Raw genomic sequence first — 15,324 nt, forward strand, 5'->3', positions numbered from 1 at the left:
AAAAAAATAGGTGAATAGGACATCCGACCTACTTTAATCAAGATATCTTAAAAGTCACACAGTGGAGTTTGTTCAGATTAATTTATTCTGCAGATGTCCCAGTGGAGTGATTCAGCTGTGATAAAACAGTGGGCTCAGGTTCAGTTCTTTTCTTTGGATTCCCTAGTGTTGAACTGTTCCCAAACAATGAGTTGAATACAGTTCTAAGAAACCGTTCTTACTTTCTTCCTCTTCTCCATCAACTTCCTCAGTCTGGGGATGAGAGATAGTGTAATTCTGAGTAATCAGGCTCCTCTAGAAATCCCATTTCAGCAGAAAAGTGTCTGAGTTCCTAGCCAAAAGACAGAACACCTGGCAGACAAACTCACCCCAAGGTAATGTAAGAAGCAGAGATGTCATCAGTCTGTGTTTCCTTAACAATTTATTTCCACTCTTCGTAACCTGGCCTTGTCTCTTGTATGTCTGCCTCCACCTATTACACAACTACAAAACAGCCCTTGATTTTTAAAACCAGCCCATCTTTAGAGCCAGGAAAGCATTAGAGAAGAGCAAGCCATTTGAGAAAATGATTTTGTGTTTTATTTCACTTGATATCAACAGTTTTTGTTCTGCTTTAAGAACACTTCAAGATGGAAGGACACTCCACACAGGCATGTCATTCCCATTTCTTAGCAGAGAACCACTTGAATAGCGGTTTATTGTTTGCTGAACTTCTACATGGCAGTAAAATCATGCCATGCATAGTTTAAAAATACAGCTTAAAGTTATTTTATGAGGCTCACTGTCTGGTCTTCTTCGGGATGTTCAGAGAACTTCTGCTGTCTCCCCTCCTTTCCTTCCTATCTCCTTTTCTCAAGGAACTTTTAAAAATTTTTTTGCCTTTTGGGGTCACACTTTACGATGCCCAGGGGTTACTCCTGGCTCTGCATTCAGGAACCACTCCTGGCAGTGCTCAGGGATCCATATGAAATGCTGGGAATCGAACCCAGGTCGGCCGCGTGCAAGGCAAGAGCCCTACCCACTGTGCTAACACTCCAGCCCCTCTCAAGGAACTTCTTAATGAATTAATAAATAAATCATTACTTCTAGCAATGGCATAAACATTAGTGTAGATAGATATATTTTAATATATATTTTAAATACCTTCTAAATCATGGACAGAAAGAGAATTCCAAAGGAATATAAAAGGGATGCTGAAAATAGGACTTACAAACCAGAGTGCCCAAAAACAGATGACTGGTTAAAGAAACTTTAGTACATCTACACAGTGGAATACTATGAGGCTGTCAGAAAAGATGAAGTCATGAAATTTGCATATAAGATCAACATAGAAAGTATCATGTTGAGTGAAATGAGCCAGAAAGAAAGAGACAGACAGAAAGATTGCACACATATGTGGAATATAAAGTAGCAGAGAGGTACAAGTTTGCAGTGATGCAATTTCTGGCAGAAATTTCTCTGGACTTAGTTACTAAAATACTAAAATACAGGAATCCAAAACTGTGCGGGTGCTATTGTGGCCTCTCGACCTCATATCTTTTCATTCTCAGCAATGGAAAACAAATTACCAAATGCTTCCTTTCAGCAGGTCTGACTTTGCGGAGGGCAAACAATAATAGCGAGTTTTTTGTTGAAATATTGAATGTAATCAAAGTAAAGTAAAAGGAAAGTGAAATTTATCAGTTACACAGGCGGGGTGGGGGTCTGGGGAGGTGAGGGGTTGCGGGGGAGGTATACAGTGATTCTTGGTGGTAGAATATGTGCACTGGTGAAGGGATGGGTGTTCGAGCATTGCATAACTGAGACTTAAACCTGAAATCTTTGTAACTTTCCACATGGTGATTCAATAAAAAAAAAATTAAAAAAAAAGAAAATAGAACTTACGTTAATTGTCTTTCTAATTCAGGCCTCATTCCAGAATGAGGTTCACTATTACAGAAATAAAATGACAGCACCATTATCTAATTTCATACCTCTTATAATCAGAAATATATTTTTAAATCCTTAGGGAAAGAATACTGTTAATCTTGAATGAGTGGGTGGACATATCTATGAACTAAGAATAATGTTTTGGAAATAGTTCTGAACACAAAAGGATGATTCTAATTATTAACTAAATTAGGCAATTTTAGGCATTTTCTCATTTTTCAATGAAAATCAGTTTTGAGATTCTTCAAAAACAGTTGTATTCTTCTTTTTCTTTTTCTTTTTTATTTTTTTAAAAGAAAAGACAGTTGTGTACTAGTTTCCCCATAGTCTTTTAGATATCTTTTATTATTTAGCCATTCATTTATTTTCAATGTGCATTTATTGGACATCTGTGCAATTAAGGTCTTTTGCTTCATAATTAGGAATTTATGATTTTGATAAGGGGCCAGAGAGATAACACAGCATTTAAGACTCTTGCCTTACATGTAACTTACCTGGGTTTAATACTTGGCATTTCCTATGACCCCCTCAAGCCCCACCAGGAAGTATTCCTCATTACAGAGTCAGGAATACGCATAGTGAACCAACAGATATCCCTCCTCCCCCTACTCCTTACTCCCCTCCTACCACCAAAAAGAAATGAAGTTTTAAGCCTTAAGTAACCTACAATCTAGCAAAGACTAAAGACTATCAAAGTTAACTAATAACCAATAACAATTTACCAAGATAGGGGCTGGAGCAATAGTACAGCGGGTAGGGCATTTGCCTTGCACGAGGCTGACCCGAGTTTGGTTCCCAGCATCCCATATAGTCCCCTGAGCACCACCAGGAGTGATTCCTGAGTGCAGAGCCAGGAGTCAGTCCTGAGCATCACCAAGTGTGACCCAAAACGGCAAAAAGCCAAAAAAAAAAAAAAAAACAACTTACCATGATAAAAATAACTAGGTGTATATATTGGCAGGAAAAAATAATGGCAATAGTTTTGCTGAAGTTGGTTTTTTTGTTATTTTCCCAAAGTCAAAGCCCTGTTTTGTTTTTAATGTAAGTATCTTTGCTGAGGCACAATTATATAATTCTTAATTTTATTTCAGAACTCTTCCACCTCTTCTAGATTTGCCAAAAATGTTTTATATTCCATTATTTCTGGAACACCTCTTATTCTAGAGATAGTAATGATAAATCCCCTTAAATCCTTTACACCCATCTCCATCTTTCACATAGATAGGCTTCTATGTTTCACTTCACATTGATTTTTTTTCTCTGATTGAAATCAGACATGGAATTAAATTGTTTTCTTTAATTAAAAAAATCTCTGGGAACCATAAAATCATTATGGAAGAGTTTGGATGAGGGATATCCAAACAATTTTTTTTATATTCTTAAATTATTTTACTCATTTCAGATTCTCAAAGCAGGTATTTTGATTTGTCTTATTTTTTTTTTCATGAAAATTTGGCACAAAACATGGGAAGTTATTGCTTGGGTTGTTTGGTTGGTTAGTTTAAAAGAGAGGACAGTTATGACACACTGCATGAAAGATCCCAAGTTAGGGAAAAGAGAAATAAAATTTATTCTTAAATTCACGGATTATAAATTGTCTTCAAATAGTCAAAACTATTTATAAACAAGCGTGCTTAGAATTTAGATCATACGTTTCTGTTTTGTTTTTGAACCACACCTGGCTGTGCACAGGGTTTACTCTGGATCTGAGCTCAGGGCTTACTCCAGGTATGGCTTAGGGGGCATGAATAATGTGGGATGCCTATGCCATATATATATATATACATATATATATGTACATATATGTGTGTACATATATGTGTACACATATATTGCCATATATATGTATATATGTAGGCATATATACATATATATATGGCAAATACTTTACCTAGTGTACTATCATTCACCCCTATAATCATGCACCATTTTAAAGAGTATGGAGTAGGTAAATATATATATGTATATATATGTGTGTGTGTATATATATATGTATTGTCATATATGGGCTGGAGCGGTAGCACAGAGGGTAGGGCATTTGCCTTGCATGTGGCTGACCTTCGTTCGATTCCTCCGACCCTCTCTTGTTTTTTAGAAAACAACGTGGCTCAGTGTTAGAGGACATATATTATGTGTATAAAGTCTCCAAAATGATTTTGCTTACTAGCCATTCTGTTTCCATCTTACCATCTTATTCTTCAGGAACATGGATGTGTCTTAGATTGTTTCTCTTGAACTTATCTGATAGTTCGCTGGAGTACTGTTAATTTCTTTTCAAAGTTTTTCCCATCTTCTGTCGTTTTCTTGAGATTTCCTGAAATTTATCATGAAATTCACTACTCTTTTCCTATGCTCTTCTCACCATGCTGCTTAGGTTCTTCTATTGTGAGTTTTATTTCATCTACCATACTCTTCAGGCCTTTCACTTCTGAAGTTAGTTTTCTCATTTCCACTCTCATACTTTCTTGGATGTCTGCATTACCGTTTCCTTGATCTCATTACACATCTGCATCATTTTGTCTTTCAATGAATTATTTGATTGTTTCCAGATCTGGTTGGTTGGTCGTGGGATAATCTATGGGGCTACTATATTCACTGCTAAGCTTAGTGGACTTTTATGCTGTTTCCTCCTTGTGTTTTTTATGCTCTGGGTGACTCTGTCGTTCACTCTGGTGGTTGCTTTCTGAAGGAACTAGTTTCTAGAGGAAGTTAGGGGTACCCCAAGATTGTCGGCTTCCACTGGAGAGATTGGCGTCTACAGTGTGAGGTTCGAGAAATAGTGGTTTAGTGCTCTGACAGTGGAGGGCAGAGTTAAGTGCTGAGAATCTCTGGGATGTGTGAGGGTGGACAGGCAAAAAGATGGCCTGGAGGACTAACATGCAGTGGTCTGGCATCAGAGAGCTTGAAGTAACAGGTGCATGCAGGTCCACTGAGGCTCTCTTCGGAACTCAGAAAGCAAGGTTGCTGGTGGGGGATGCATGACCTGAGGTGCTGACCTGGAGGGGCCCAGAGTCAGAAATGGCCCCAAACAAAACTGAGAATTCCAGCTTGTCATCCCTACCTATCAGTATTTTTTCCTCTTCATTTTCCTCCAGAATCATTGTCGTTTCCCCCATTCAGCTTATGCCTTAGTGCACTGATTGACCTTTAGAAAATTCATTTAGGGTCTGACTTTTACTCAATTAGGATTTAATGTGGCGTTCTGTGCGCACCTCATACTAGAGTAATACAGAATACATTTAAAGACATTAATGGCATAAGGTCCTTTGAACCCATACGCCAAATTAATCAAAATGAGTTCCCGTTAAGAGTGAACTTGTCTGCTCTTTTTTCAGGTGAAACGTATTTCTGAAGATCCTCCTTGCAAATGCCCAACCAAGTTCTGTGTGGAAAGGCTTTCTCAAGGACGATACCGAGTGGGAGAAAAAATCCTCTTCATTAGGGTAATGTTTTACATTTCAATTCATTTCTTTTTTGTTTTGAGAATATTCAGAATGTGAGTTGGGTGTTGCAGGGTAAATACGAAAATATGACCAGTAACTAAGAAATATTTCTTGGCGTACTTCAAGTTGGATTTGAAAACATGAGGTGAGATTTTTCTAAGGGATCAAATGCAGTTATTACCAAGAGACAAATAAATGGAACTGTTTCTTTTCACCTACACACATACACTAAATGAATGAAATACATTAGATGAAAAAACCCATATTTTTAATTTATACATTTATTTAAGTTATTATATTCATTTCTTTTTAAATTAACTAAATCCTTCTCTCATCTCTACTCTCCCACCCCTCAGTAGGAATTTAAAAACTGGATTCTCCCCTTGTTTCTCAAGGTTCAGCTTTTAGAAATGATCTCATGACTGATCCTGGATAACTTTAAAATTATTTGATAACAACTTGAACCAGAGTGAAGATAATGAAAGCTCATTAAAGTAACACTAAATGCTGGCTACCATTTCTTGCTTAGTTTTCTGCGTTTGAGTAAATGAATGTGGTTCTATAACAATGAATGATTTGGTAGTCTCTGAACTTTGCACTTTTACTCATCTCTGTTTTATAACCATTATAATTCAAGTCCTAAGAAGATTTCATTAACAGTTTTAGTAATTTCCGGTTCAACATTCAGAGTTTTTGCTTGTGGGGTTTATAGTCAAGATAACAGATGAACCAGTAGTAAATAGCTGTGATATAAATTATCCAAGAAAGATATTGGGCAAGTGTAAAAGATGTTTTGGAACAGCATTTTAACAATGTGTTTAAAGTTTACCCACTTAAAAAACTTATCTTTTTAAATGAGAACTTTCTAATGCTGCCTGAATTGGAAACTAAAGCCTATACCCAAAGAAGGAAATAGCCATTTATGAATGTTCATTGGAATTCCAGTCTTTTAACTTGCTATATGCCGTCTCCAGTCTAAGGGGTAGAGTGATTCTTAGAAGCCTCCTTTTTATGTTTCTGCTTATACAGGGATGCGTTTTACCTCTTCTGTGAGTGCAGGAGTTGTAATCTTCCAGGTGGGCCATATGCTCCTGTCATTGCATATTTTCTTCCTCTTTCTTCCTCTGCACTGAACGGATAAACTAAAATGTCTCATTGATGTCAATAAACTTGGGCAGATACTTTTTCATTTATAAGAGTAATAAACTTTTCATTGATTGTCATTCTACACTAAGTCATTATAAGGAGTTGATGATTAGAATTAAAAAATCTCAGAGGTATTAAATTGATTTTCAAATGACCTTATGATCACTGTTGCTAATATCTTAAGTGTTATTGAACAATCAAATTGTTATCAGTCTCTGTAATCAAATTCTCAGATTCACTAGATAAATGTCCACTTTATCGCTTCTGTAGTAAATATCTATGCTTTGAATTTTTAACATTGAAACACCTTAATCTTTATCCATCATTTTTGAGGCTGCCAATTACGATCATGTTTACTATGCAATAAATACATAAGTAGAGGCATTTAGTAGTTATATTATCCATTTATATATATAATGAATATATATATTCATTATTTTTAGCATGATTTTTAGCATTTATTTCCAAGTTTTCTGGTAATTCTGATAGCATCTGTGTTTTTATGTGTTCATAATGAACCTGTCTATATAGAGAGATATTTAGGGTAAGATAATTGAAGTGGCTCTTACTTAAGATTAAATAATTATCAAATCACTGATTCAGAAATAACTATTTCTCACAAAGCCATAAACACAAGATTTTTTTTAGTGAGTCTGTATCTACCACTACTCTAGATTTTATTCTTTTCAACATAACAAACATTTTATTGGTAACAAAATTCTAAGAATTGTTGAATTGCTTATAATTTTATGATTATTATGTGTATTAATATTGCTTCTCTTTCTATATTCAAATAGATATAATATAACAGATAGCAATTAAAACTGTAAGCATATATGCAAACCACAAAGAGGCCAGAGACAATTTTTGCAAATGGTAACTTTGCCAACTATATACATATTTATGTCTTATTGAGTTTTTAAGACCAGTGTATGAATAGATACATTTCATATATAATTCATATATGCTTTTGTCAATTCCTCTCTATTCTAACCTATGCATTTTTGTTAATATATGTATGTTGCACTTATTGGTAAGAAATTAGTTTCTTCCCAGGAATGAAGTATTCTTTAGTTCAAAGGAATATCTGAGATTTTTGACTATGGCTTTTAGGGAAACTTTCTAATGATTTCCCACCATAGTGGGTTTTTCTTTTTCCCAGTTTATCAAAAACAATTTCCCAAAGACAGATTATTTCCCTGTAGTTTCTAATTAGCAACTTTATTTTGAAGTGCTCCTTGGATGAGTGAGTCAAATGCACTTTTTATCTGTGTAATACAGATGCATGCTTATTCTCTTCTAAGATATAAACATGCTACTTAATTTTCAGTGATTTGATTTTGGACAATAAGGATAAAACCTTCTTGCTGAGAACAGAGAAGCAACATAAATTTGGATAGTGCTGTTTAGCCATGCTGTGCCTCTGTGCATCTTTGAGATATAAGTAAGTCTCTGGTCAAATGTTATGATTTGGTGAGGAGAAAAAGTGATAATTTTCTTTGATTTATTTTTGTTTATACAGCTAATTATTGTATACTAAAGCTTCTAGTACACACGCACAGACACACACACAAGCACACACAGATATACACACAAACATATAAATTGGCCATATAAATCTGTATAAGCAAATAGGAAAGAGTTTTTAGAAATATATCTTCGATGCTATAAAAATGTTTGTATTGTTTGTCAACACCAATTTGACAATGATAATATTCTATGTAAGAACAAATACTTATTTTGCATTTATTTTATTTTGTAACAATGTTCACAGGGTTCAGGGGTATTCCTGGCATTATCTGCCAAATGGGACAGCCACTTCAATTACTCAGGCAAGAAATTGTAATGATTGTTGATGCAGTTGAGCTGGGAGACACTGGGGTCATACCTGGAAGTGTTAGGGAAACTGAAGTTCCAAGAATCAAATCCAGGGCTCAAGCATGTAGATCATGTGCTCTTGAGTTATGTCCCTGACTCTTTTTTTTTTAAATGTTATTGTATCACCATGAGATAGTTACAAGCTTTCATGTTTGGGTTACAATCACACAATGATCAAACACCCATTCCTCCACCAGTGCACATTCCCCACCACCAATATCCCGGGTATAACCCCCCTTTCCCACCTTCCCCCTGCTTCTATGGCAGACAATATTCCCCATACTCTCTCTCTACTTTTGGGCATTATGGCTTGCAACACAGACACTGAGAGGTCATCATGTTTGGTCCATTATCTACTTTCAGCATGGTAGACATGGAGATTATCATGTTAAGTGAAATGAGTCAGAAAGAGAGGGACAGACATAGAAAGACTGCATTCATTTATGGAGTATAGAATAACATCACATGAGGCTGACACCCAAGCACAGTAGATACAAGGGCCAGGAGGATTGCCACATAGCTGGAAGACTCTTCTTTTTTCCTTTTTTTTCTTTTTAAAGTTTTATTGATCTGCCATTGGTATAAAAAGCTATAAAAGTTTGGGAGTATAGAAATTTTTAAAATAATACCTGAATGAATGTGTAGCATAAGCATGATCTGTAAACTTTTGAGCTCTATAAATTCTTTGTCCTCACCCAGACCTCCTTAGTTACAACTATGAGAATGGTGCTCAGCCAATTTATATTGCATCAAGGCTTCTAGATGATTCTGCTGTGATAAGAAGTTTTTAATCCACAACTAAAAATGAAACTATCTGAGGAATGGCAACTATTATAAAACATGTGTGTAGCTTGTGTATCTGATCATGAGAGAATCTCATCATCCGGGAACTGAAAATTATTATTTGAAGGCCTCAGTGTATAGTATGCTAAAAGGAAAGATAGTATGCTAAAAGGAAAACCTTGAAATTGTATTTACATATAAAAATGTTTATGTGAAAATATAACGTGTGACTATGATTAAAGAACAGAAATAATTGAAAATATTTTTTGTTAAAATTTTTAAATAAGTAACTTTCAATTATGCATTTATTTCTGATATTAAAAAATTAAAAATTCTTTGAGATAAATCAGCAATTTGAGATAGTTATGAATTTGGGAACAATTAAAAGACCTTATAAGAGGTTGACATTATTTTCTGACTACTTTATCTTTTCTTATGGTTTTTTGACTAAGCTCCCTACCTTTTGGAGAAAGTGCAGGGGTTTGTGGAATCATGGAAACTTTTAGGCCAGAAAGAATTTTGTATTTTGTTGTAAACTGTAGCATACTTTTCCCTTGGATGAAACATACTTTTGCCTATCTTCCTCTATTACTTGATCTGTCCATTTTAAAAGCTCATTGTTTAGATTTAACACTAGCAAGCATTTATACATTCATCTACTCCCTAAGTAATGACCATTTTTAATAGGATTATCAAGGAGCTAAACTGTGTTTTCTCTCTATTTGGTGGTTAAAGCTTTAATCATTTGATATCTTGTTATTTAAGGTTCAGTTTTTAGTGACTAAAACTAACCTAATGTGATACATTTATCTGTTCTAATGCAAAAACATGGATGTAAACGACTTTATAAAGTATCCCCAGGACAATATTTTTACATTTGAACATTATTGTTCTAAAATCCTGGTTTTGGGACACTGAGTGCAGTAGTTGGCCAAGGAAGCCAGAAGTCGCTGACATTTTGTGAGGTCAGGAGCCTTATAAAATGTCAGCACATTTTGTGCTATTTGCTTTGGGTACTGATGCGAAAAACACTTTTTGCCAGTTAATTATAATCTGTCTCTATCCTAATGTTATATGTTAATGCCGTTCAGAGAACACTGTTTTCTGAACGGCATTAACATTGGACATTCTGTTATCCAAGGAATGATTATTCCAGAAGATATTCAAAGCTATTCTGTAAAGAAGAGTAAATGTGGGCAGGATATTTTAAAGATTTCTTCCACCAGTTCCTAGCTATTGCAGTTTAGCTGTCTCTGTTGGAGCACATGATAAACTTTGCGCTCTCATCCTGAGTGTGAATCAACAACAAATTTTTGTTGACATTCCCCTTTTACAGAACAGAAAAGCTGGACTATGGAACTTGAATGTTTTCCAAAATGTATAAACTACTGAGCATTGAAAGCAGGATTCAGCGATTTGATTTTTAATTTTTTTAATTGTTGGATACATCCAATAGTGTTCAGGGTTTAAGCCTGGCTCTGCATTTAAGGACCACTCCTGGAGGGCTTAGAGGACCAAATGGAGTACGGGTGATCAAACCCAGATTGGCCAAGTCTAAGGCAAACACCCTACCCACCATACTAATTCTCTGGCACCGTGATTGCTTAATTTATGCTTTTTACCACTAAGCAATACTGAGTCTTTACATTTGATTCTCTGATTTCTTGAAGTGTTCAGTCTACGAGAGTGATCTACTTATCAACAGAATGAGATGCATGCAGGAAAGATTTTCAAAAGTAACACTATAGCACTGTCCACTGTCGTCCAGTTGTTTATCGATTTGCTCGCGCGGGCACCAGTAATGTCTCCATTGTGAGACTTGTTACTGTTTTTGGTATATCGAATATGCCACAGGGAGCTTGCCAGGCTCTTCCATGCGGGCGGGATACTCTTGGTAGCTTGCCTGGCTTTTCTAGAATATGGAAGAATTGAACCGAGGTTGGCCTCGTGCAAGGCAAACGCTGTACCTGCTGTGCTATCGCTCCAGTCCTTTCAGAAGAATTGGACGGGAAAAATTTTCCCTCTTCCACTTTTTTCCTACTTCCTTATCCAGGGTTAGTAAGTTGTGAAAGCATACTTTGGCAAAGACAGTATACACTGAAGCAATTTTTGAAAAACACAGTTGTCTGTATCTTTTCAGAGTTAAATCCCACAAACTTTAACAAACAACTGAAAAACACTATACTGAATTTTTTATTTATTTTTTACTTTGAAGTTGCATTTGGAAATCTTTATTCAGGAAAAAGAACTAGAAATATTTCTAAGAACAAGCAAAGAAAAATCAATAAGAATTATTTTTATCAGTCCTATAACCATATATATGACAACATATACATGTACATGTACATATCGCTGTCTTCCCTCACACATTGTACTCAAATATACCTCCTTTTGAGAAAGATAGTAATTACACATATTGTGTTCCCAAGATTAATCCTCTAGACAGGTTCTGCAACTTTTGTATTTAAGATTCATTTGTAAAATATCTTTTTTGTTTTACAAATATTCAAAATTCAAAGAATAATACAGTTGTATAATAGTTATTACTGTAAAGGTGTAATTTTCTTAATAGCTAAAAATACAGTATTTTTAAAAATAAAATAATTACTAAGTATTTACTGGTGCCAGATACTGTTTAAAATAATTTATGTAGCTCATCTCATTTAATAGGCAAAACTAATTGAACTATATATAGGATGTGTTATGTTTAATCTGTCTTTATATCTTTTTAATAGAAGTCAGAAGATGTATTATATGAATAATGTATTATAACAATATATTTTTATAGCAGATCTTCATAATTGGGCAAGGCTATATGAAGTTCCATGCTAGCATTCTAATTGCTAAGGGTATTGTTTTTTCACATTGGAAAAAATGTGTCTTCTTAAAGAGTCTAAGGGAAAAACAATAAATAATTTAATTGGAAAACAGCAAAGGGATTTGAAATGCTATGGAGTCATCGGTTCTTATACTACTTTTGAATTAAATCATCTCAGATCAATGTAAAGGTCAGACACATTGTTATTGAGTCTTTGTAATTTCTTCTTTACCATAAAAATTCTTCAGGGTTATACCTGTGTGGTGAAAAGCAACTCTCTAACAAACCAAAGCACAAGAGGCACTAGAGCTCTGTTGCTATAGCAACAGAACCAGGGAATGTCTTCTGGGACATGCTCTAAGGGAAGGTCCAATGATAGGAAGTGATATTACTTTCTTTTCTGCTCTTATGACACATATTGATTTACTGTGAGTAAAAAGAACCCTGGTTCAAATTGCATACCTTCCCTGGTAATGAAAAATGAGCTGTTGTGTAAAAATGCAAAGGAGATTTAAAGAAAGAGCATGGAGATTAAAAGTTCCATTTATCTTAGTGAACATTTGAAAAAGCAGCTATTACTCAGCAGCTGAATGTTAAAAATTATTAAAAAAATATATAGATATAAGCCCCACATTTAATCTAGCAATGCATGTAAACAGTGATTATTATTTCAAAACTATGTAATATTGTATATACATCTGTAGAAAAAAAGTGGTCATTTGTATCATATTTTCAAAAATCTCATACAATATTTATAGTGCTATGGTATAAAAAATATGACTGTTATTATTACATGAAGATTAATAGACTGGATGATGTTTTGTTCTTGTTGCCTCAAACAGAACACTAATTCAGAAAATGCAAGCAATAGCATATTAAATATATTCAAATTCTGGTGGTGGAGTTAGTGTTGCAACAGTGTATGCCTAGAACAGTTTTACTGTGAACAGCTTTGTAAATCATGGTGTTTAAAAAAATTAAGCAAAAAAATAAATAAAATTAAATGATGCATTCAAATTCTTTCATTTCAGATAAACAATTTAAAATAATATTTTGTCTTCATTAAAGTCACTTCTATTTAGTTTAATTTATTCAATTTCAGTGAGGTTGGACTAACAACATGAATATAATTTACACTTTGGTGACATAATTCTCAAAGGACTTTACAAATGCTAATAATCCTCCTGACCTCTTCTCTCTAAGGAAGACCTGTCTCTTGGATGAATACAAAATAAAAAATAACGATTAACCATCACTGGAATGGATTGAGATGTTGGAGTTTTTTCTTTCTGAGGTTTATCCTTAAAGTTGAAAAGCTTTTTTAAAGAAAAATTTAAATGAATTTTTGTTCAAGATTTCACCTAGTTTAGTTTTGGACACAATTACTGAAAGCAAGAGAAATTTTGCTATTCGATCTCTCTTATAAGAATGGAAAGATTAAGTAAAATAACTGGGCAGTACTCTGTTTCTTTAAGGTAGACTGTTAAGCTCTTCCTCTAAATTGTTGAGGTATATAAAATGTTGAATACATAAGAGCTCAAAACCAAAGATTTCTTTTCTCAAATAATTTTCTATTATTGTCTACCTAGCAGTTAGTAAATGTTAAAAATGGTCTTTTTTCTGAGCCAAAAAGCATTTTTACTACTTTTCAACTGTATCAGCAAATTTTGCCATACTTGGCTTTCTGCATTGCATTTATGACTCTTTACCTCTGATAATTTTATTTTGCTATTGTGTTATCTGTAGAATATGCACAGTCTTTTCACTAGCAATAAATCAGAATTGTTTAAATGGAAAGTATTGGAAAACTAAATGACTTCATTGAGGAAATGCGCAAGCATTATGATCTGCATACCTACTCATCTTTATTGCTGTAGATTTCCTGACATTATGATAAAGTTGCTGCACGTATATATGTTTTATTGTGCTATGTGTATGTATACATATTGTCAATATACACATGTACAGAGAAAAGATATTAGAATAAATATTAGGACAATAGATGAAACAATCTATTTTAAATAGCAAAAATTTGGCATTCTGATTTTAAAAGCTTTCAAATTGAGTTTTCTCTGCCAACATTTAAATACCTAGTCAAAAAAAAACTTATGAGAAAAATGAACATTTAATTTTCTCACTTATTAAAGATATACTATTTACTGCTAATAATCACCTGTGGCAGGTGATCTTCTATGTACTTTCCTTGACTGGTAGGTATTTAGCCCTCCCAAGTATTTGAGATGAATATTGCTATTGTTATTAAAGATTATCTTGATTTATCTAAAATTGCTGTCTTGAGTTTAGCAATAAGTAAACAGCTTTAAGCTTAAGGAGTTAATTACTTGCCAAATATGGCACAACTCTAAGAAATAAAACCATTCGTAGAGGACCAGTGATAGAAATGTAATTATGGCTGACCTGGATTCATCCCCAGCACCACAAATGGTCCTCCAAGTTTCTCCAGGAGTGACCTTTGAGCCCAGAGCCAGGTATGAACCAGAAAACAAAACAAAACCAAAAAAGTAAACTAAATTATTTAACTTCAGCAGATCTGGTTTAGTTGTGATGTTATCTGTTCTATTTCAGATGAGTCCTTTTTCATGTTGTATTAATGCTCAATTTCTGGCATTTATTGGTAATCAACCTATACTTAGTATGAAGCTCTTAATTTATTTATTTTGCCTAAGTACATTGGGAAAAATTTAAAATGTAATAGCCAGTTCTTATTGAAGAATATGAAGAAAGTATCCAAGTAACCAAGTGTCTTACAAAATAGTCAACAAACCACATTTATAGAAAAAGCAAACAAAAATGTTTCTCACATTCTGCAATATGTTTATTGATTGTTTTTCAATATTGTTTTTGTTTGGGGGATACGCCCAGTGGTGCTCAGGGGCAACCCGAGTTTAGTGTCTGGAGGTCACTCCCAGTATTGCCCAGGGGGATTATGTGATTCCAAGGATCTGAACTGGGGCCTCCTGCATGCAAAGCTTGTCTTCAGACCATCTCTCTGGCCCCCATATTGACTAGGATTACATAGTCTTCCAGAAGAAAACACTTGCTCTATAAATTAAGATCACTGTAGCACTGTATCACTGTCATCCCGTTGCTCATTGATTTGCTTGAGCGGGCACCAATAATCTCTCCATTGTGAGACTTCTTGTCACTGTTTTTGGCATATCGAATACACCACGTGGAGCTTGCCAGACTGCTGTGCATGCGAGATACTCTGGGTAGCTTGCCGGGCTCCTTGAGAGGGATGGACGAATCGAACCCAGGTCGGCCTCGTGCAAGGCAAACTCCCTACCCTACCCGCTGTGCTATTGC

General features: G+C 34.7%; 1 protein-coding gene across 3 annotated transcripts in view; it reads left to right on the forward strand.

Annotated features, from left to right (window-relative positions):
- The window catches only part of GAS2 (growth arrest specific 2), a 131,775-nt gene that overhangs the window by 78,253 nt on the left and 38,198 nt on the right, over positions 1 to 15,324 (forward strand). For all 3 annotated transcript variants that reach the window (XM_004607854.2, XM_055143910.1, XM_055143911.1), the window contains one exon: positions 5,265 to 5,372. In XM_004607854.2, coding sequence (XP_004607911.1) covers positions 5,265 to 5,372 — 108 coding nt within the window. The remainder of the gene's footprint in view (positions 1 to 5,264; positions 5,373 to 15,324) is intronic.

This window comes from Sorex araneus, chromosome 6 (genome assembly GCF_027595985.1).
Source record: "Sorex araneus isolate mSorAra2 chromosome 6, mSorAra2.pri, whole genome shotgun sequence".
NCBI classification, from domain to species: Eukaryota; Metazoa; Chordata; class Mammalia; order Eulipotyphla; family Soricidae; genus Sorex; species Sorex araneus.